The 25028-nt window shown below is 36.6% G+C and overlaps 1 protein-coding gene across 1 annotated transcript in view; it reads left to right on the top strand.

The window, feature by feature from the left end:
* The window catches only part of KCNH8 (potassium voltage-gated channel subfamily H member 8), a 398046-nt gene that overhangs the window by 369284 nt on the left and 3734 nt on the right, over nucleotides 1-25028 (top strand). Inside the window, exons 12-15 of the mRNA XM_025375699.1 lie at nucleotides 3143-3181; nucleotides 7715-8070; nucleotides 10067-10173; nucleotides 12712-12788. Of these exons, the coding sequence (XP_025231484.1) occupies nucleotides 3143-3181; nucleotides 7715-8070; nucleotides 10067-10173; nucleotides 12712-12788 (579 nt within the window). The remainder of the gene's footprint in view (nucleotides 1-3142; nucleotides 3182-7714; nucleotides 8071-10066; nucleotides 10174-12711; nucleotides 12789-25028) is intronic.

A 25028-nucleotide genomic window follows, 5' to 3' on the forward strand; every position in this document is an offset into this window, starting at 1 on the left:
GGTGGCTGTGGTGTACTGGGAGCACATGTGAAGCCCTCAGACTGTTTCTTCCCTATACCAAGGGCAGCAGGAGCAGAACCACTGCTGTGGCAATGACAAGAGGGGCTGTTCATTGCCTCTGGGAGCCTTCACCAGGGAACCTCAGAGCCAGTACCAGTGGGTGTGCTCTGCTGTGATGAGAAGGCTGATCTGTGGTCCGGAGCCAGAGGCCCTGCCTCATGAAGAGTGGGAGGCCTGGGCTCACAGGGAAGAGGGTCTGGATTCCTCTCCTTATGGTGTGTAGTGTGCTGAAGGTGCCAGTATAGTGACTAGGCCATTTGTTCCTTCCCCAGCCCCAGAGCAGTTAGGGCGGTACCACTGCAGCTGCAATAGCAGAGGGATTGTGGGTTTTCTCTGGGAGTTCCTGCTCTGAGAACTGCAGAGCCACCTCCAACGGACAAGTTCTGGTGGGGACAGGGTAGTTGTGTTGGAGTCCCAGGTCACAAGGGCCGCCCTGTAAGGAGAAACAGGAACGGAGACCTGTGTGGAAAAAGGTCTAGCTGCTTTTTCCACAGGGCAGCTGCATGGTGCTGGGGATCTGCACCAGTCCCTTGTCACCACGCACCCTCTGGAAGCCTGAAGGCAACAGGGGCGAGGCGGCAAGACAGCAAAAATGGCGGCTTGCCTCTGTGGGCACACCGTCCCAGGAAAACACGGAGCTGCTACCTGCCCAAGAGATGGCTCTTACTATTTTCGGGTATATTCCTCTGACGACTAATCTGGGTTATTATCATGAAGACAAGTTGATTTTATTTGCATCTGTTGAGATGATCATTCGGGTTTTGCTTTTAATTCTGTTTATGCGGTGAATCACATTTATTGAATTGTGTATGTCAAAACAGCCTTGCGTCCCAGGAATAAAGCCTTCTTGATCATGCTGTATGAACTTTTTGATGTGCTGCTGGACTCAGTTTGCTGGTATTTTGTTGGCTATATTCATCAGGGATATTGGCCTGAAGTTTTCTATTTTCATTGTGTCTATGCCAGATTTTGGTACTAGGCTTATTCTGCTTGACTCTTGACCAGCAGTGCACTTGGTAAAAGATGAGATAAGGTTACCTTGGGTAATCAAAGGTATCAAAAGGTAAGAGGAAGAAAAATATATTGCATGCCGAACACTTAAATATAGTATTGCATTTAACCTTAATAACAGCCAATCTGGTGTTCATTTCTCTGCTTAGTCAGTTATTACTTTGCAGCCATCACCAAATCACTTAACTCTAATTTGGTCCTTTTATTTCCTCTTCTGCAGAATAGAGACTAAAAATACCTCTATTGTAGGATCACAGTGGGAGTTAATGTGCATAATGTCTGGGAAACACTTATAAGGGCGCTTATCACATGATGGATAAATAACTGATAGGAAATAGGATGATAATAACTGTGATGTTGGTCATAAGCTCTTACTACTCAAAATGTGTCTCCAGGGCCAGCAGCACCAGTATTACCTGGGAGTTAACTAGAAATTAGGAATTTCAGGCCCCACCTCAGACCTCCCATCTCAGAATCTGCATTTTAAGGAGATCCCTAAGTAATTCATGTACACATAATATGTTTGAAAAGCACTAGTATAGAAAAATGACTCTGGGATTCAGCAACTTGGCAGAACTCATCTAGTGGTAAACCAGACAGCTGGAAACTGCTAAGGCCAGCATCGTTCTCTTATATCTCTAAGGGTATCTGTGATTGGAGGTGTTCAGGCTTCCTGAATCCCATTGTGATGTTCTTCTGTAATCCAAGCTATAAATGAAAGGCTTTTTACAAACATGTTTTCGTGTCTACCACAGTAGCAAGAACACCATAATTTTGTTTTATTTTTCACATTTTTAACTATTCAGCTGTTTTATTTGTCACCATTTAGTTAGGGAATTATCACAAAACTTATGTCTAAAATGCATCTGATTAATGCATATTTAGGCAGCTAAGCAGATGTAGAATCGGTTGACTGCTATCATAAAATTAAACACTGATGAAACATATATTTGCACAGCAATAATGATCCTGGCATTTGTGTAAATATAACAGATCTATTTCCCTAATCATCTAGGGAAAAAAAATGAGGGGAGGGTGACAGAATTACCAAATATGTCTGGCTTTCTAGGCAGATCATTTTCAAGTACAAATTTTTTTCATGTGAATAAAATCATGTTAATTAACAGCATCTATTACCACATTAAAATGAAATAATATATTTGAGCAAAAACAATGTAGATAATATCAGAAGCATGTTTCCAGGTCATGTTATAATTTCCAGAGCTTCTTTGTACATCGTGGAAGGTGCATGTTTTTAATATACTCCTCTATAGTGCCATAGTTTGCTTTTATACAAAATGTGTCCTGAGATTCAAGCCTAAGTAAGATATATATTTTTCCCCAATTTTAGCATCTCTGAAATTTAAATCTGTCTTACAATTGATGGCATATCAACACTGATTAGCAGCAGTTTTTCTTCTTTTTTTGTAATCAATGGAATATTTGATTCAATTAGGGGATTAGGATTCCCAGTAAACTGAAACCTAGTCCACAGGGATTACCACGGTGAGATAGTGGAAAACAAGTGGAACAGGATGAATAGCTCATGCCTATGAGCGTTCAGGCAAAAAGAGAGGCCAATAAATAGAAGTAACAAAATTAAGTAAGAAACGATTTCATAGATTTCTATTTCCACAGAGACAGAAAGAAAAATCAAGGAAGATGAGCAAATTTGGCAAAATAGCAAGAAAGAAGAATAGGGAGATATAGGGAAAAAAAGGAGAGAGAACGAAGCATCAAGGTGGAAAATACAGCCAATAAGCCCACTATTGTGGTCATTATTTCCTAGGTGTGGTATCCTGTGGTAGACATTCAACTTGGTGCTCCTTTTCTCATTACACACACCTGATCAGTAGTGGCCCTAGAGGGTAGGATGAGGCAGTTGTTTTTGGCACATTGTAGAAGGTGTTTTCTCTTCTCTAGCCTGCACAGGTAGATCCACACCCCTTCCTGTGCTCCTGCCCTCCTGCAAACTCTGTACATACTTCTCTTTCCTCTGCCTGCTGCATTTCACCCAGCCCCAAACCACCAGAAGACATACAATGATTAACACTTCTGTTTGTTCTTTCAGGTGATATCAAGACTATCAAACAAATCTACGGTCTCACAGGTATGGCTTTTGTTAAAGAGCAAAATATTTATCTAAAATCTGGAGGATTACCAATAAATCTGTCTTTCTCTTCAGAATTTCATGTATTTATTTTTTACTTTCCCTACTTGACTTTCCAATGAGAGATGTGGCAACTGATTTGCTTGAGTTTGAGTATAGAGGAGAATTGAAACTCATATTTCTATGGAAGCATTTTATAGTTATCGTTATAAAGCAGTTTGTTACCAAAACATGCCAAATGTAAAGTCCTAAGGTGTTGATCTTAAAAATACTTTCATTGCATTTAAAATTGGTAGTCAGACTTTTTCTTGTAAATGTCAATAATGCTAAAAATATGGTTGAGAGATATTCTGGAACCATGTTTTATGATTCAATGAACTTTTAAAACAGTTTCAATTTTTAAGAACTCTCTAATTTCAAGAAAAGTTTCCCGAAAAAACTGATTCGTTAAGATTATTAGCTAGACTTTTATTACCAATAATCCTGTGACACAGAGGCACACAAATAGATCAAATTACATAATGCATTATGAAGACATTAAGAATTTACTGAAGATGATGGTGGAGAAGGGTCAAATAGGGTTAATTTTTTTTTTTTTAATTATACTAAGTTCTGGGTTACATGTGCAGAACATGCAGTTTTGTTACATAGGTATACCTGTGCCATGGTGGTTTGCTGCACCCATCGACCCATCACCTACATTAGGTATTTCTCCTAATGTCATCCCTCCCTTAGCCCCCCACCCCCGACAGGCAACGGTGTGTGATGTTCCCCTCCCTGTGTCCATGTCCATCTCACTCCTACTTATGAGTGAGAACATGTGGTGTTTGGTTTTCTGATCTTGTGATAGTTTGCTGAGAATGATAGTTTCCAGCTTCATCCTTGTCCCTGCAAAGGACATGAAGTCATCCTTATTTATGGCTGCATAGTATTCCATGGTGTATATATGCCACATTGTCTTAATCCAGTCTATCATTGATGAGCATTTGGATTGGTTCCAAGTCTTTGCTATTGTGGATAGTGCCACAATAAACATATGTGTGCATGTGTCTTTATCATAGAATGAGTCTTCCTCTGTTGCACAGGCTAGATTGCAGTAGTGTGATCTCAGCTCACTGCAACCTCTGCCTCCTGGGTTCAAATGATTCTCCTGCCTCCACCTCCCAAGTAGCTGGGATTACAGGCATGCACCACCACACACCGCTAATTTTTTTTTTTTTTTTTTTTTTTTGGTTTTTTTTAGTAGAAATGGGTCAACGTGTTGGTCAACCTGGTTTTGAACTGCTGACCTCAAGTGATCTGCCTGCCTAAGCCTCCCAAAGTGCTAGGATTACAGGCCCACTTTTAATATTACATTAGGAAGCTTCTTAGAAGCTCTTAAAGCATTTCAGTGCTTTCATTCAAGTTTCTCCTGGCACTAATTGTCTTTTCTCTCTTATTTCTACAAAATCCTCGTCAGCAACAAGCAAAATGGCCTTTATGTTCCATAAACGTCTTTATGTCTTAACTCTTCTCATCAGACAGCTTTTCCTTTCTACTGCACTGCTTTCACCTCAGACCTTTCTATACTCTCTTTCTTATGAAAAAAAAAAGAGACTTTTTTTTGTATTTTTCAATTTGAATTCCTCTGCCTTTCATAGAACTCTGAAAATGAAGATCTGTTCCAAGACTACAACATCCTAAACTTTAAACAACAACAAAATCCTCTGTATAATTTAGGCTGAAGTTAATTTGTAATGTTAAAACCACCAGAATAGCAGGTGTTGTTTCCCTCTCGTAGACAAGTCCAGAAATGAAAAATATGAAAGCTCCCATGTGTCAATAAGGTGCCAGGATGTATTATTTATTATTTTTGCATCATCATTCTCAAAATATGGTTTCCTTCTCCAAGATCTCATTCTCCATGGGGACTGCTGAACATACATTCACTTAATCCATACTTCAGAGTACAAACAAAAGAAATGTGCAAGAGTAAGACAGAGGTTACAGTGTTTCTATGAGCCTTTCTAAAAATTTCTTAAAACCTGTTCACTTATATGCTACCATCTCATAACTTAGCCTCATGGCCAAACCAAGTGGCAAGGGAACCTGAGAAAGGTAATCTTTGTGGAGGGTGCATTGCTGAGAGTTCTGTTAACTAAGAAAGAAGGGAGGATATTGCATAAAAGGAGGTAACCAGAACCCTTTGTAGCACTTGCCACAGTATAAATGTTTTCATTTTCTTTATGATCATCAGCATCGTGTAGGCAAGCATTTATTAAACTCTTTGCACATTGCTAAAGTGCTTGGTTTTCATTATCTAATATCTAGTGTTTTCCTCACACCATTCCTAATTTACATATGAAGAAACCAATAATTTAATAATTATATTATTTGACCAAGGTTACAGCTAGTAAGTCACAGGACTTTTTTTTTTTTTTAGGACTGTGTAACTGGAAGTTCATGAATTTCAACCACTAGACTTTGTTCTGTTTCCCCTTTAGTCAGGACAGATTTGATGGAATCTAGTCATTTGTAACTTTGAAGTGGCTATCCCAGCAAAGTATCATGAGCCAAATTCTAGATTTGTTTAACTATGAGTATAAAAACCCTAGTGCCTTCATGAAAGCATTTTCCAGGAAGAAAATGAAAAGATACATCAGTTGAGAAGGAAGAGTTCTGTGGTTGAACTTCATGGCAGTGTATAACAGGTGAATCCAGCTACATGCAGAAAGCAGCTGTTTTTATATAGATGGCCTGAAGGAAGTAACTGATACTTCTGCACAGAGGCTAATGTGAGGCTGAATATTTAATAATATAATAAACTTAGGTCCTGCCTGCAATGATGGCAGGTGGAATAATGGATTATTGGTATAAGTAATGTCTGCTGCTCTGATTGTGAGTCAGTATCTAAGCAACTTGTCCAAGACACCAAGTCTCCATGACAAAATGGAGGTGTGAAATTTCCACAAACTTGTAGAAGTACAAATACTTGACAGGTTATTAGTCAGAGAATTCAATTAGAGCCAATAGAGTCTTCTTGAAACAAAGGAATGATTAACTTGCCAATGCAAATGTAAACAGAATTCTAATTAGAGAATGCGCTCATTGTTTCTCATTTCTTAGATTAAGTTTGCCCTGTTGTGTCTTTAGCTGGGTAAACTAATTTTTCTATCCAACAATGCTAGTGTACAAATGTTCCCCTGTAATTCCATGTAGGCCCAGTTTTTGTTAAAAACACAGAGTTTTAAATGCTGTGAAAAACGAACAAGAGTAACATCATGACTATCCCAGCAAAACAAACAAACAAAAAGTATGACCTCATCATTAATTAAAATAACCATACGTATTTGGAAAGATGAGTCTAAGAATGCCATTTCTTCAAGAAATTTTGAGCTAATGAGATTCAAGTACAAGAACTTCATGAGTAAACTATACATTTCACTCAGCATCGATGGCCTACACTGAATGGACTATTGCCTATAAGTCACTGCAATGTTATTATACCTGTAATATATACAGCAAAATCCCTATATACCAAAAGAACAATTATTCCTTTAAGTCAATAACCATGACAGCCCAGAGTTTGAATAGTAATCTTAGAGATTTTCAGTTCTTTGCTTTATTTTTATTATAAATTATTGATGATCGGGTATAAGGGAATCAATTTTCAAAAAAGACGGAGGCACAGAAAAGTGAGAAGAGAAGCCATGTCTGGGGCAAAGCAAAAAGCACACACTATTACAGTGACTCTGTTGAGGGCTACTAGTTAGCCTTTTCTGTGTTTACTGCCCTGGCCCTTCCATCACCACCTCAATTGTCTTTTCCCACACTCTTTCTTTCCTCTTCTTAGTCTACAAAGTTGAATTATCCCAGTCAAGAGTCCAGTAGTTATAGGATGGGTTTTGGCAAGACTATTTTTCCTTCCTTTTCCAAGGCTCTTCAAAGGAAGCAGACCAGGTGGTTTGCTTCTTTTCTTGCTAGTGACTGGAAAGAACAAGGAGAGCAGGAAGCAGAGTAGCTGAGAATACTTCTGATCGTCTTCCATTCATGTGATCCAAAATAGGAAAGCTTTTTTTATTCTCAAGAATAACGCAATTTTGCTGATTAATCTCCATGTAAAGTTCCAGTAAAGATCCTGTAATTTTAAATAACAAGGCCTAAGACCCTCCATTAAAATGGAAAATGTCTTTATTTCTAAGAGCATGCCATCATATACTATTACAAATGACAGGTTGAATTAAAATCCAGTTGCAAACCTGGTATAATGCACCTTTCACGTGGCTCCCCATGAAGACGGTTTAAAAGACCAACAGGAGGGTTAAAATCAGGGGCTAACATCAAGAAAGCATAGAGGGTAAACCTGGAGAAGAGCAGAAGTGGGAAGACCTTTAGCACCTGATAAAATAATAACAAAATCTGCAAAGACTTCAGTTTTAATGAAAAGAGTCTCTAAGAGATTTGACTTTGTTCAAATGAGACCTCCAGCATTAATGAGATACCTCTTCTGCGGTCTTTGTAGTCTGTACTAATTCATATTATCCACTAATTTAGTCAGAGCCCAAGGGAAACGGCAGCATCAACAAGCGACTCCCATCTATTGTGGAAGATGAGGAAGAGGAGGAGGAGGGGGAGGAAGAGGAGACAGCCTCTCTCTCTCCCATCTGCACAAGGGGATCTTCTTCACGCAACAAGAAAGTTGGAAGCAGTAAAACCTACCTGGGCTTAAGCTTAAAGCAACTGGCCTCGGGAACGGTGCCCTTTCACTCACCTATCAGAGTCTCCAGGTCAAATTCCCCCAAAACCAAGCAGGAAATTGACCCCCCCAACCATAATAAAAGGAAAGAGAAGAACTTGAAATTGCAACTTTCAACTTTGAATAATGCTGGACCCCCAGACCTCAGTCCAAGGTGAGAGTTCATATCATATAACTTTCTCACATGATCGTGGCTGCCTTTTACACAGAGTAGTACCTGCCTTCAGCCTTCTGAGCTTTTCTACTCCACAGATTCCTCTCCTGGAATCCTCAGCTTTTCTGAGTTTTGTGGGCAGTTTTTTGAGTATATGTGCAAGTGTGTGTGCATGCAGGATGAGCAAAATAGCATTAGTCATGTTCTCAAAATACTAAATGTTCAGAAATCCTTCTTTACTCCCTTTATCCATTTTTCACTACCTATTATGTTAAATGTATATTCCTACATTGTGATTTTATGATTGATAATGAAAATAAAAGAAATGGAACAAACTCCATCAATGTTAACCCCTCAGTGCTCGATCTTACCAAAAGTTTCATAAGCAACGAGTTGAAATTAGGAAGAAAATGAAATGCAGATTTTTATTTTTCATACTATCCTTGCCTTATTATCAAGGATGGCTAAAACTTAGTTTTATTTCTGGTCTCTTCAATAAGTAACATAGCATGGTTCTATTTTTAATTTCTTAAAAATCATTTTAGAATCCACTAAAGGTGATTGAAAGCATGAAAAATCCTGATTCCGAAGATGTTCAGGGGTAGGCCATGGTGTAGAAAAGCAACAGCCATCATCAAAATCACATAACAGCTGAATAATAAATAAAAGCATGAACAAAATATGTATTACTTTTTATGTTTCTTGTACTTTGCTAGGTAATTTCACATTCACAGTTGCATTTAATCTTCTCAGAACCCTATAGTTTGTGTTATCTCTATTATAAAGTTGCAAGAAGTGAAACTCAAAGGGTAAATATTTTATCCAAGATCTCAGAGATACTAAGTACTGAAAGGTGGATTAAAAGTTTGTTTTTCTGCTTATAAAGCAAGTGATCTTTCTCAAATACTATAGTTTTATTATTTATTTGAACAACATTCTTATTCATTAATATAAAATATTAAGGAAAAGATAAAATAGGTTTAGTAAAAAGTAGGCGGATGATAAATTTTCAAGAATTCAGTTGGAGATGGTAATTTGAAAATATTGCTTAACTCTCCTTCTAAGTTTATACTAAAATTAAACATAATAAATTATAAATAGGAAGAGACTGTATCAGAGCTGAGAAAGAAAGGTTTATATACAATATGATCCTACATTTATGAAAAGAATATATGTTCCTTTAGAGAGAAAATAATATTTTAGGGACATACATCAAAATATTTACTATAGTAGTAGATTACAGGTGATTTTTATTTTCTATTTTTTTGTTACCTTTATGTTTAAATTTTCTACAATCGACTTGTATTTTTTTAAAATAATGAGTGGATTAGATACTATTTACCATGAAAAGAAGACTAAATACTGATTTAAATATAATTCTTTAACTCTTACATTTAGAATTTTCTGTAAGTCTAGAGTAGAGGTGTAATATTTATTTTCTGTGATGCTAAGGGTTAAAACCTGGAGAGTCGTGATTTAACATGAATTTAGGTAAGAGGACTTTTGTACCATACCTTAAAGTTTTGAATCTGAGAATAAGTAAAAGAACCTCTGTCTACAACATCAGTGTGTGATAAGAAACATAATGTGATATAAAATTGTGAGCTACATATATAATTTTAAATTTTCTAACAGCTACATTTTTAAGTGTGATAAAAGTGAAATTAATTTTAATAATGTATTTTATTTGACTGAATATGTTCCAAATATTATTTTAAATTTGAATAATATAAAAATAGTCAGTGAAATAATTTACATTTTTTCAACACATTCTTCAAAATCCAGTGTGTATTTTATTGTTACAGCACATCTTAATTTGCACAAACCACATTTCAGGTACTCAATAGCAATAGAAGGCTAATGGGTACTATATCAAATAGTTCAGTTCTAGAGTATCTAGAATTTAGAAATTTAACATAATATCTTTTAACTCTTAAAAATACTGGAATCCATGAATATGAATCCACAACCAGTCAATTGCCTTTATTTTAAGTAGGATTGTTGATGGAATTGAAGATGGAAACAGCAGTGAAGAAAGTCAGACTTTTGATTTTGGCTCTGAACGAATCAGATCAGAGCCCAGAATTTCTCCTCCTCTTGGAGGTAAGATCTATATTTAGTCTTCTCCTAAGGTACAATATTTCTTATTAACTTGTAATGTTTGCTATGGCTTTTTTTTTTTTTTTGCTTTCCTGTCCTTAGAATATTCTCCCTGTCATAGACCCTTACCAATACCATTGAATAATTTGACATGAGTTTATGCCATTTCCAAGTTAAAATGTCATTTGTGATCATTTCTCTGTCCAGATTGGATGAGCTGCCCTTTAGCAACCAAGGTAATTGGTATGCCAGGAGACTCAAATTTCTGCTATACATCAGAGGATAACCGTGTTTTACTATTATAAATTTAGATTAATCCACAAAAGCATTATCTAGAGGAAATGCCATGTTGATTGTGCACTGAAGGAACATTGGTTATATTTAAGCAATTTGTTCAGTGTGAGGTTATATATTGCGGTTTTCCAGAGGAAAAACAACTTCAGAAAGATATAAGCATGTTGGAAATGATGGAGAACTATGTGATGTGCTAACCTTCGTGATGGTGAATTAATGTGAGGGTACTCCAACTCTAATCCCTGTCTTTACTTTTCAATCTTGAGTTTGTTGCTCATAAGAGGGATTCTGTCAACAAGACAAATAAAATGACAAACTCTAAAGAAGATACACCTGTATTTGATAAAAAGAGAATAATGAACATGTGTTGAATAGGCAGAGACAATCCAAAACAATTACCAGCAAACTACCTAATTCAAGGCCAGCAATTCTCACCCAGCCTCCCCTTCCCTTCCCACCAAGTTCTAAAATCCTTGTGTTAGAATGTCCTGGCAATTAACAAATCCCTTTATGAACAAAGCCAAACCCAAGAAAGACATTTGAATGTACAGTTCTGGAGATGTTTCTCTGGTAGAATACCAGCATTTCATCTGAATCAGTAATTCTTTCCAGCACTCATCTTGGGAAACTAAAGGATACTTGTGAAATTCCTTGATTGGGAGTGTGAAGTGAGGAGAATGCAAAAGGATAAGGGGTACAGTCTTGATTTATTGATTTAATTGACTTACATATGTTGATATTACTGTACTTGGACCAAGGATCAAAGAAATCATAGTTATCATCAAACTGATATATTTGCAATGAAAGCCTGTTGACACCTCAATTGGATATTTATCTTTTTGGTTCAACTAGAGACAATGCACAGAAACTCACCATTTCATTCACATATTTCTAGTCCTACCACTCTTTTAGCTTCTTCCTCTTCCTTAGCCTATCACCTACCCCTATGTTTATGCATTCAAGCAACAAGCTTTCTAGAAGCAACTTCCGAAATATCTTAGTTCTCTCTAAGACTTTCTATCATTGCTGCTACCACTCTTTCTCTAGCTGCATCTATCTCTTGCTTGCATGACTACCAAAGTCTTTTCTTTGGCCTCACACTGTTTTCTATGCAAAGTGAATTTTATTAATTCAAATTTATTTGTATTACTCTATTCCTATGCTTAAAACCCTAATATGGCTTTATGTTGCCCTTTGTATGAAATTCAAACCTATTGCATAATTACTTTATATTAGTTATTTTACTTTTTTTGTAGAGATGGGATCTCCCTATGTTGCCCAGGCTAGTCTTGAACTCCTGGGCCCAAGCAATCCTCCTGTTTCAGCCTCACAAAATGCTGGGATTACAAGCATGAGCCACCATGCCTGGCCTACTTTTTAAAAGTTTATTTTTCCTGCTCGATTCCAAACTCCATGAGTGTCAACTGTATTTTCTTTATTGGTTGCTATCTCCTCTAAAAGACGGCTGGCCTGTCGTATATGACCTTCAATCATTCGTTGAATGAATGGATTATCTCTGCAAGATATATCTGCAAAACAATTTCTTATTACTCTGTTTCAGAGTGTTTTGAGTTACTTTTCTTCCCCTACCAACAAGTTTTCTCCTCATCATTGACCAGAATTAGGGTGGTTATATCTGTCAAATCTTTTCCACTCAAGCTGGCACTGACTCACCTGTACTCTTGTCCCTGACAAAAATAAATATATTTGGAAGAGCAAAGTAGAGAAAAAGTGAAGAAGAAGAACTAAAAGCTGGGAGAAATTACCCTTTAGAGTGATGCAGGAAGAGAAAGGCAACCTGCAGTGGATATTAGTAGCTGATATATATGTGGGAGGAAAATGTGCTCATGGGCACAGGAATCAATGTTTAGAATGGAACGAGAGGATACAAATAATATCCCTTTTCTATGGCTTGAGCACTAACTATGATACAGTTTTAAACAATGGTCAAAGAAAAGGAAAAGTGCCATCTTGGAAAATGGTGGTGACTGTACTTGAGGAAATGGGGTATTTGCAATGGACACATCCAGTCACTGTAGGTGCAATCATCACCATGATGTGTATATCTGGTGCCATCCAGAGGAATACAAAAACACTTGCTTGATCCCCAAAAGACAGTACAGTGCACAGACATGAGAAAAGATTAAAAGTGATAGCGTGGGCTTTCTTCCATATTCTAATTGCCTCAATCCTCAAATATGAGATTTATTCCTAAAGGACTCATTCTGTGTGTGTGTCACTTTCCAGATCCAGAGATTGGAGCTGCTGTTCTCTTCATCAAAGCAGAGGAGACCAAGCAGCAGATAAACAAACTCAACAGTGAGGTATGGAGCTCTTTCTTTGGTCATACTTAAATGGTAAGAGGAGATATAGATCCTAGTTACTCACAGAAGCAGTGTAATATAGTAGTTACAAGCATGCATTCCAGAATGAGACCACCATGGGTGAATCCCTACTCTGCCTCATGTAAGTTGTGTGACCTCTGACAGGTCACGTACCTTCTCTCAAGCTCCACCACCCCATGTGTAAGCAGGGAAGAAGAATAATACCTGCCTCGTGGCCCTTTGTGAGATTAAATAAAATGATCTAGGTAAGTTGTTTAGCATAAAGTAGGCAGTAAATAAATTATTATTATAATTAATATCATAGATATATGCGTATTTGGTTTAATTGGTACATTTTAAACTTTTTCGTGACCTTCCATTTTTAATGAGTTAAAGCAAGGTCACTACTTCACAGAAGAATGCTGTTTCTCAGTGTAGTCAAATGGCCTGAACTCTGTCCTTTCCTCTGACTTGTATTTGCTTGTGTCCCCTTGGGTACTTTACCTCTCTAAATCTTACCATCTGTTCATTTTTTAACAGTTTTATTGAGGTATATTTATATATCATAAAATTTGTCCATTTCACCAATACAATCCAGTGAGTTTTAGTAACTTTATTGAATCCATCATGTATAAATCAGTTTTAGGATATATTTTATTTCCACAATAAGATCTCTCATACTCATTTTACAGTTAATCTCTATTCTTATGTCCCAGCCCTAGGCAACTACTTATCTACTTTCTATTTCTATAAATCTGCCTTTTCTGGCAATTTTATAGACATAAATATAAAAATAAGATAGTTTCTTGATTACCATCTTAATTGGGGTCTCTCTCATAAAAAATAAAGTAAAACAAGTTCTGAGATGATATGGGGGCAAATAGTTTATTTGGAAGGTGATACAGGAAGTATAATTAAAGAATAGAGAAGTAAGACAGAAAAGGAAGGAAAGCAAAACAGAACTGTTAGTGAGATAGTTAAACTTGTAAACAACTGGGGCTCAATCCCACTGGAGGCCTCTGAGAGACTATGTAGGACGACTCAAAATTATTCAACCAAGAAGCAAGGAAAAGTGGAGTTGAGGCTTTTCCGGCAGCCCTGAAGAAAAAAAAAATTCCTCACGCGAGACTATGCAGCAAAACCTGTGCCTGTCTTTGGTGACCTTCAGGGTAGACCCGAGCAAGGGCATGTGGGCTGGGACAGACAGTGCAACGGAATCCTTTTCTAGGAGCAAAGTCTTATTAATAGGTGATTTGATGACACCTTGAGGAAAATGAAATCACGTGATGGTATTGATGAGATTTACGAAAAATGAAGTTCGTATAATCAACTTCCAGTTATCTGTAATAAGGGTGGACTGAATAGCTTGTCATAAAATCTGCAGGTTTCTCTTACACCTGTGCTTCTTCAGCTTTATGGAGATTTATGTTTTACTGCCATCTTCCTTCTGCACCTGCCCTCTCTGGAGCTGAGATTGTTGCTAATAAGAAGTAAGAGAGCCAAAGGGCAGACTAACAAAGCAGAAAAGGAAAACTAGATGGTCCACTAACTGGCTTGAAAATACTTAAATCAAAAAGACTCAGCCATGCGCTGGATCACCCAAATAACCTCCTGTTAAAAGCAAAAAACAAACAAAAAAAAAACACTGAAACCCAAAACAAAACGAATGCAACTCCCTATTGGAGAACTGGATGTTAACCTTCTATTGAACAGTTTCTCTTCAGATACTGCCCTTAGCTAAAACCACCCATCAATATCATTTGAATTCTTTCCTCTCACATTTGAGAAAAGCATTTAATAATTTTAAGAACTGACTGATCTGTATCTTAGTTCATATATTAGAGTTAGTGATTCTTCTGAGAAAAAATGTCTATATGTTCACCTTTAGGAATGTAGATAATTTTTCCAAGTTAGGGCTGTAAATCACACAGTTTGTTATTTTCCTTTGACAATGTGAATCAGGGGTAGATCCATTAACAAAAACAAAATTACCATTTGAAAAACAAAATATCTTCCCAGTATGATCCTGTATTCACGATTTCTTTTCTTTTTTTTTTTTTAATCATACTTTAAGTTCTGTGGTACATGTGCATAACATATAGGTTTGTTACGTAGGTATACACGTGCCATGGTGGTTTGTTGCCCCCATCCACCCGTCATCTATGTTAGGTATTTATCCTGATGCTATCCCTCCCCTAGTCCTCCAAGATGACATACATCTTTTTATCTTGTCAAACATTTAAATAAAAAGGGCAAGATAAAATATCAAGGTCTAACTATTCTTTCCCAAAGAATTAGGTTTTCCATAAAGGAAAATATCTGATTTATTCACGGTTGAAGCTTAAGTAGAAAAATCTTACCCTTCACACAAAATTTAATTTATACACAGTTTTGACCCTTTGGATAGTGCATTAAAACCCACTAAGACAGGCAGAATAAAAAATACAAATGGACTTCAAACTGTAAAATTATCCCTCTTCTAACCTATTTTTCTTTTCCTCATCTTTCCTGTAAAATGATAGTTTATATAGAAAAAACACTTTTTTAAAGTCCAAACCTGATTTTACCATTTTGCCTATTTTCTATTACTAACATGTGTCATCATGTGATTGCTTTATTCTTTGTTTTTGCTATTATTTGGTTAATAGCAAGCAAGAGAAGAATTGATAATAAATGTGGGATGTACTGCATGATAAAAACTCTGCCACCAAAAGGACGACCTAAAATACGTGTGACACATGCCAGGCAGACTGTGGGGCACTGTGTGAGGTGTCAGAGCACTGCAGAATCTCTATTCTAAGATTTGTTCAAAGATTTAAGACATAAAGAAACCGTTCAGCAGTGTGTACATTTCATAATCATAATCTGCAAGCTAAATATGGAACAAAAGTCTGAAAAGGAATAATATTGGTAATTACCTACATTCACAGAATAGTTAGGAGAGTTTAAAAGATGTGGGGCAGTTGCTAATATTAGAACGCTTTGACCACATTGCCATTGCTTTACAGCATAGTATGAAATAGTGCAACTCTAAGGAAACTCTTTGAAAATTACAAAAATGTCACGATAGGGGCCTTGGGCTGTGTAAGTCAAATGCTCCACTTCTGCAAAGGTTTGTAGGTGAAGGTTAGAGTGCATTCTCATTTCTGAAATCTGGCTGACCCAGAAAGATACAGGCCATAGCTTACCAACGGAGACTGTGTGCTCTGGCACAGCAGGCATAAGGCATAAAACACACTATGGAAGAAAGAGAATTCACTTTGGAAAGAGACAAATATTTAGATTCCTATTCTGTGATTTCAACAAGGTGTTTACCTTACCTATGCACTATTGTCCTAAGGCTTTAGAGAAAATTATTTTATATCATCACTATGACCTAAAAGTTAGATTTCAAATTTAATTTTGTAACATCAAGATCTTTTAGCTTTATTTTCTCATTTTCAACTCCTCGAAAAGTCCAGTTACTGTTTCTAACATTTTGAAGAGTCCCACCATTATCAGATAAGCACTGTTATAAATTATACTGAGGTAACAAACTCCAAAGTCATTAAAATTTGTTTCTCGTTCAAGCAAAATGCCTAACACAGGTCAGTAGAAGTGGCTGCACCATCTGGAATGTCACTGATTGGCTGTTTTCCATTTGAAGTGTGGAACATAATTGTTTGGTTTGAAGGATAAACACATCATTTCTGCCGGTATTTTATTCACCAGAACTAATTCCATGGGCACAGTTAATTTCAATGGGAGAAGAAAGGGTAAGCTTTTGTATATCCCAAAAGAAATAGAAAACTGGATCCTGGGCCGGCACAGTGGCTTACGGCTGTAATCCCAGCACTTTGGGAGGCCGAGGCGGGCAGATCACAAGGTCAGGAGATCGAGACCATCCTGGCTAACGTGGTGAAATCCCGTCTCTACTAAAAATACAAAAAAAAATTAGCCGGGCGTGGTGGCGGGCACCTGTAGTCCCAGCTACTTGGGAGGCTGAGGCCGGAGAATGGCGTGAACCTGGGAGGCGGAGCTTGCGGTGAGCCGAGATAGAGCCACTGCACTCCAGGCTGGGTGACAGAGTGAGACTCCATCTCAAAAAAAAAGAAAAAGGAAAAGAAAACTGGATACTGGCAAACCCTCATAGTATCTACCATAGCACCTAAAAGCTAATAGGAAAATTTTGTCCCTCATTTAATTTTGCTCAAAATTCAATTCCAAATATCCCCCAATTAAATGTATTATGTATTATCAAAGTAAAAAAAAATACCAGCAATGAAAGACCTTCCACTGGAAAACAGACAAAGAATCTCAGTTTTCTAGGTTATACTTGACAAAGCTAATAGATTAATGAAATCTCCTTGAGTCAAAGAGATGGAATAATAAGAGAGGCTGTTTTTTATTTAAAAGTTGCTTTACTACTTTTCTAAATGCCTACAAAAACAGGATATTACCAATAATTCACATAAGGGAACCTACATGAGTAATATATTATAGTAAAGTTGATTCCTTAGTCCTCTGAATTAGTGTTGCCATTATATCTTTTCATTGACAAATGAGTCAACTGAAACACACTGACAGAATTGTCAGGTCATTCCAAGATTTGTCTATATAGGCTTTTTTCTTCTTCATCCTGATCATATATAGTTATTGCTCATCAATTTTCAAAGCAAAATATAAACAAAGACTGTACCTTCACTTTTTGACTTAGAACGACAAAATTCATTTAACTCCTGGCAAAACCAACAGTTTTTCTTTTAATTTTTAGATACGTGTTATTGATGTTAATACTACGTTTTGTGGACATCGGTTTTTAACCTGGAATGTTTCCAACTAATTTATGCTTTGTAGAACTCTTTTTGGTTATTTTCTAGTTCTCAAGCCTATATAAATAGGCAGATTTGTAACTCTCATGAGAATTTTACTGCTTTTAAAAAATTTTTAATAACAATGTGGATCTCTCAAAAGAAAAAAAAAATATGTACGCCATTCAGAAAACTTCTCCTGTGAGGTGTGGATTTAAAATGCATGTAACTTTTGGAGACTGGTTGTTTTCTTCCTCTTTGCCTGTGATTGCTTATAGATAGGACTCTTCTCATCTTTGAATAGAAGATGGATATATCAGTAAGAGCCCAAGTAAAAACCAATGCCACATTCCAAATGGGCAATTTTAGCAATGTTGAATTAAAAGGTTATTTACAAAGAAGTTAGTAGAGTATAGGGAAACCATAAGGGGTAGAACCACCCCTCGTGATAATAACAACGGAAGGTCACCACAACTCCTAGGTCAGAAGGGGCCAGAGTAGAGAGCAGTTACAGAATCATGAGTCAGAGAAAGCTTGGTGGAAAAGGTCAGTTGTCAGAAGCTGTGCTCTTTTGTTTTGTAGTGACATAGTGACTACAGTTAATAACAATGTATTGTATATCTGAAAATTGCTAAAAGAGTAGATCTTAAATGTTCTCACCACAGAAACAGTGGTAAGGATATGAGGTAATAGATATGCTAATAAACTTAGCTTAGTCATTCCACAAGGTATACATATATCAAAACATCAAGTTATGTAACATAAATATATATATATATATATGATTTTTGTCAATTTAAAAAATCAAAATAAAAAAGAAATTTCTAAATATATTGGGGCTAAGGATCTGTCTGTAGAGCATGAACTAGCAGCACTGGCATCAACTTGAGCTTATAAGAAACGCAGAATCTCAGGCCCTGCCCAAGACCTACTGCATCTGAGTATACCCTTTGTCTAAATCCCCAGATGATTCCTATACACATTAAAGTTTGGCAAGCACTGTTCTGTGCAACCAGCATTCTGAGAGCAGACAAACTTTCATTTGGTGTTTACTGATAGCAGTAAAGATCCCTTAGCCAGACAGCAATTTGAACACTAATCAAACTTTGCCACAGAAACCAGGAAAACAGATGACAAAAGCAGTCAAAGGGTTGATAAATAACAGATTACCATGGTACAGCTGAAGTAATGTCCAAAGGCCTGAGCTTGCAGAACTCAACGAAGCCATTGAATCACTTTCAGGACTATAATTGGTCATTTTGTATTGGTAATGTTGGACTTGTAATTCTTCCCTAATTATAATTTAAGAGACATCGGCTGCACCTGCAGAAGTAAAACCCTGGTTAGTAGTCCTGTGTGACCTAGAACAAGCCACTTCACCTTCCAACATTCTAGTCTCTCCAGCTGTAGACAAAGATTTACAACTTTTATTAGTAATGGGATTGAGGTCATCATTTGGATGAAATGCATGCACATGCTGAGTGTGATTATTATTTTAGCTGACAGATAAAAAGACTATCACTTGTTTTGAATGCTTTGTAAAGCAAAAGACACAAAAATGAAATTATGCCAATCGTCTTTTTTGTTTTTCCTGTTTGTGGAGTTTGTTTGAACATGTCTAAATCCTATGATAAATATGCAACATAACAAAGGATTAAATGAAAAACCATTTACTTTCCCCTAATCATAGCTTGTAAAAATGTATATGTATTTGTAGTGGGGCGGGGGATGACTGGTATAATTAGTACCCCTTAGGAGAATTGTGTCTAGCAGGGAAATGTGTACATGTCTGGCAAAAATTGAGTGACAGGTCAAGAACTCTTCAAGCTAAGAAGATTATGTCAACAGATGCATACCCCATCTGCTCACTGAATGCACAAAAATGGAAATCACATTATTTTCTCTGCCTATCAACGGAAGTTCCAGTTATACTTAAAGCCCAATAATTATGTCACACCAATAACCAAGATGGAGAAATATAAAACATATGTAAAATGAAGTAAAGCTATTTTATATGATTTTATATGTCATTTTATGTGAAATGAAAGGTATTGTCAAAGACACATTTTCTCTGGTCCGCATTAGTAACTCATACTTTTATTCCCAAAAGGCACAATCTAATGACACACCAGAACAGTAAATCTGTGTTTACACCAAAAATCACACAATCTAACTACGGACACTGACAATGCATATAGGTCACCAGTACTGCAGATAGATTATTTAAGCGGTTTAATAACATGATGTTTTAAAAGCTCCCATTCTGAAGTGGTGGAGACTTCCATGAGACATTGCTCTTATATGAAACATTCTTACCTGCTCGAGGTATACTGACACTTCTTTATCTTTCAGTGATATTTAAGGGCGACTGATGAAAGTAAGTTACTGAAGTTCAATTGAAAATAACAAAAAGTCATAAGAAATTCACCATGAAATTCACTATTCATTGAATTATTCATGAATCAACAAAGATTTGTAGAGTTCTATTATGTGGCATGATTTTCACAGGAGCTCAACTACTGTAAAGAGCAATAAATATATGTAGTAGCTGCCCTACCTGCCCCCCGCTCCACATTGGTCCTTATTCAATTCTGATCAAAACCAGGCTGCACATGCTTACATTCTTTATAGAGAATTTTTAATCCATCTGAATGCAGTTGCTCAAACTCTGTACTTGAAATACAGGACCTTAATCTACATTTTCCAATGGCATCAATTATTGCTGTTTCTACTTGCCACTGCAAAGATCCATGCATGGCAATACTAAAAATTCGAGACTTTTTCTTCTGATATTAATTATGTAAAATTGTTACCAGGAATGGCTTATCTCTCCATGCTAAGGCAGAAGAAGAGTTATGGAGATAACTGTAGTTTCTATTTTCTTTAAGCTAAATACTTTCTGGATTAGGATTCCCTCCCTTGCAGAAGTTCTCTACCAAGCTTAGTGCCTGTGTCACAAATCCACTATCAAATCGAGCCACCTGGAATTCTGACATGATACCAGTCATATGGGGACTAAAGTTTTATATCTATTATATTATTTAATCCTCACAACAGGGCCCTTATGGAACTATGACACAGAGTAACATTACACCAATAAAACTGATTAAACATGAGAGGAGTAAACCAGATACTCTGGAAATATAGGGCAACAATGACTATTTCCAAACCAACAGAAGTTCTGAGGAAACCTGGATACAACAGAAATAGAAAAGCTGTGGTAGTCAGTGATTCCCTTCTTAGGGTTATGGAAGGATCAGTGGGTGGATTATCATGGCCAGTTGGCAAGTCAATTGTCACATAGGTTTTTATTCATGACAGGAGATGTTGTTTAACAAGAGCAAATGCGTTGCCTGCAAAACGTCTAATGATTTGTGTGGTGAATGCAAGAAGCTGGGAGAATAGACAAGGGAGGAATCTTTAGGTGCTTCAAAGTTTTGGATACAAAACTGTACCACTTGGAAGCACAGATGGTGTTTTCATCACTTCTTTTTTTTAACAGTTGGGATTTTGGAAGAGAGAGAGGAATCTTGGATGTGAACAATTGGCTATGCAGATGGTGATGGTAAACTGGTTTGGCCAACAGTTTTAAATTCCAGGCTGATGGATTCTTATCCATGGAAGAATAAGAAGGAGAAGGGGGAAGAAGAAAAAAAGAGGAAGAGGGGAAAATGGATAAAGAAAATGTAAATTAATAAACAAATAAGAATGTATATTGTTATGTTTCCTTTATGCAGTCTTTTTATAAAGAGAATCTGAAGGCCACATCTACAATAGCCATCCAGAGTAGCAATCAGGGATGCAAAATGTTTGCCAAATTTCAGTTGATAAACAACTCTTAATAACTTAATTGAGTTCATCACTTGGCATTCATAATGTAGTTATGAGATCTAAGAATCAGTCACTGGGGGAAATTTCCCAGAGAATTAGAACTACCCATGGAAATCAAGTTTATGCTGGGACAGATGACAAAGCAATAAGACAAGTGAAATCCAGCAGAAACCTTGGCTAATGGAGACGTATTTCTACAATTATGAAGGAAACACAATAAGGGAAAAGGGATTCTTAACAGTAGAAATACCACCTGCACTTAAAATGATAGTCAAGGCTTTGCTTTAGGAAAGGTATATATATGAATTCTAACAGTCATACCCACTTTTAGTATATATACTTGGAATGAAGATGGCCAGTTACAGTTTTTCTAATACAATTTTGTGTCAGGCAACTTTCCCCTAAAATATTTATGGTAAAATCATGAGATAAAATAATATCAGAATCAAAGGCAATATAACAATCAAAAGTCCTTCAAAATGGAGATGTTGTATTTATTTTACATTCAAGATTTGCTGAGTGCATGTTGTGTTCTAGGCATTGCCTTGAGACCAGGAGATACTGAGATAACAGTTTTACCCTCAAGGAACTCAAAGACTAGTTGGTACAGTCTTGTGTGATGCAAATTGGTCAGGGCTAAAACTGCTACGTGAGTGTCAGTAAGTCAAGGAAATGCTCTGCTGAGGAAATTAAGTATTAAAAGACGTTTGAAGGAGAAGATTTTCTTGCCAGACAGAGAAGGGCAGAGGAGAAGAGCCCACAGTCAGAAGGAACAGCACGCACCAGGGCAGTGAAGGGTAAAGCTCACTGTATCTGATGGTGTGCAAGGGAGAAAACGCAGGACATGGAGTCATTAAAAACTAAGTGGGGCTTGTGAAGGGCTTTGTATTACCTGCTCAAAAAGATTGCATTTTCTAATATGAGCGTCAGAAACATTTAAGTATTTTATGCTGCTGTTGAGGTAAGTGGGAAAACTTAGGCTCATTTGATCAGAAGAATTTTGTTTGTTTTAATTGACATATCTCTTTGCAATTAAGTTGTATTTTGAAGACATATCCTTTTTTTATTAATTATACTTTAAGTTCTAGGGTACATGTGCACAACGTGCAGGTTTGTTACATATGTATACATGTCTTCTTAAGTGGATAGGGTTTTGTTCACAAAGTAGCCCCAACAATCCTTTTTTAGCAAATGAGTGTCTTCTTACCATGCTATAGAGAAGCACTTGCACCACCACCCTCAGATAGTAGCAACACTGCATTCTTTGCCTTCAACATTTGATCAAGACTGAGATCTTTCCTGTTTTAGAATAAATTTTGATAGCAAGCACAGCAGGAAGCAGTAAACAAAAATGCAGTAAAACTTTATGGCATTTTCTGTGGCAGTATGTTGTCACCTTTACTGTCACCACAGTCTCTACTTCTAGGAAATGCCATCTCTCCTTGTGACAGCTGGCTTTGTCATGGTAAAAAGAGAGATCCTTTACTTAACACAATTAATTCCCTCATGCAACTTTAATAAGGTTCAAGGGTGTATCCCCAGAGACACAGTGACAGGAATCTTCCCTAACATAAATTGATTATTTCCCTCTAGAGTTAAAGAAATCTGTTTCCTTGAGTTCCTTGCTCCTTTTAGTTCAAGCTAGGATAGTAATTTGTTTTCTGAAAATGTTAGTGCTTGTTTATGTTCCTGGATCCTGTCAAGACTCTGGATTCCCATTCAAAGTTCATGGCCTCAAAGTTGTGCAAATGCATGGTAAGCCAGGCACAGAAAGACAAATACTGCATGTCCTCACTCGTTTGTGGGAGCTAGAAAAATGTATCTCACAGAGGTAGAGAGTAGAATGATGATTACCAGAGGCTGGGAAGGGAGAGGTGAGGATGAAGAGAGGTTACTTAATGGGCACAGAAGTACAGTTAAATAAAAGGAGTAAGTGCCATTGTTTGACAGCATAGTAGGGTGACTATAATTAACAATAATTTATTGTATATTTCAAAATATCTAGAAGAAAATATTTGAAATATTCCCAACACAAATAAATGATAAATGTTTGAGATAGTGGTTATACTAATTATCCTGAGTTGATCATTGCACACAGTATTCATATATAAAATATCACATGCATCCTATAAATATATATGATTATTATATATCTGTAAAAAAAAAGAATGTGTCTATGCAAAGGTATTTCAATCATGGAAAAATATTTATTTTGAAAACTAGAAAAATAGTTCATCAGAAATATGTCTATTAACATATCTGTTTCCAGTTCTTACCCTGAGGAAACTATTTTTGCATTCATATAGTTTGCTATGAAGATATTTTACTGTGTTTAATCAGTCTCCTATTTTTTTTAGAGAAGACGCTATTTACTTAATGTTGAATTAACATTTCACACAGCTTTTTACTCATGAGGCTACCTTTCTGTGTCATTGTGCTCTTTACATGTTCTGACCACATTAGGAAAAATCTCTCAACCCTTTCTTAAGCAATATTTCTTTTTCCACATGATAACATTCTATAACAGAATGAATACCAAACTTAGAAGTCCTAAATTCTAGGCTGAAGACTGTCATTCATGAAATAAGTGACCTTAAAAATGTCCTTTCACCTCTAAGTCTTATTGCTCCCATTTTACAAGTTGAGAAATAATAATATATCCCTGCCTGTCTTAGCACTGTTTGTAGATCCAATAGGGAAAATGTACCTGAAAGCACATTGTATAAATTTACAAACATACAAACATTTGTTGAATAACATAAGTTGATGTGCCTAAAATTCAAAATTGTTCTTCAGAGACTGTGCCTTTATTTAATTCTCAATAGAAGGTCAATTCAAAGCATTTTTATTGGGAAGTGAACTAATGTAGCCCTGGTGAGCTTCACACAGGAATTTAGCTTGGACAGCCTATATGAATGGATGGCTAATGTGCCTCTTTAACAATCTCATTTAGTGGCAGCCTTGTCTTCTGAAATTATAAGAGTTAATCAATTTAAGATGGAACCCTTGTGAATGTAGGTAGTGCAAAGATCCTGGGGTAATGATTTAAGTGTGATTCATGTGCTTTAGAATTGAAGCTTGGCAGGTCATGAAATTGACAACCTGTAGTAAAGATTTCAAAGCATATTGAATTTTTCTCATATTCATTGTTTCACTTCTCAAATGTGGGACTGAGAGATGTTGTTGTCTTCAGAAGTTTTGGATTTGCTGAAAAGCCTAGACAAGTATTCAGTTGAATCCCTTGAGTTTTAGGCCAGCAGAAGGGCAGAAATAGTTTTGGCCTGGCAATTTCAAGACAGGTGTTACCAGTTGGTTGCCCGAACCATGGAAGAACCTCCTTCTGGTCTTTTTTAAAATGCCTGACTTTCAGCAGTGTTACCTCCTGATGGACCTGCCAGGGAGAATTAGTTTCAGAATGCACTCACAGTAAGTAGACTGAATTAAGTTGCTGGATGAATTAGGAATATGTACTTAGATGTTGAAGAATGTCTGCCCAAAACAGCAGTCTTGAATGAATCTTCAGTTCAATGAAGTTGAACTACCTCTTTTTGTTTCCTGATTATATTTAGCCCATAGGTTCATTTGCTTCTATTAGTGTTTTGTGATTCATGACAGTACA

The sequence above is a fragment of the Theropithecus gelada genome, chromosome 2, assembly GCF_003255815.1.
Source record: "Theropithecus gelada isolate Dixy chromosome 2, Tgel_1.0, whole genome shotgun sequence".
NCBI lineage: Eukaryota > Metazoa > Chordata > Mammalia > Primates > Cercopithecidae > Theropithecus > Theropithecus gelada.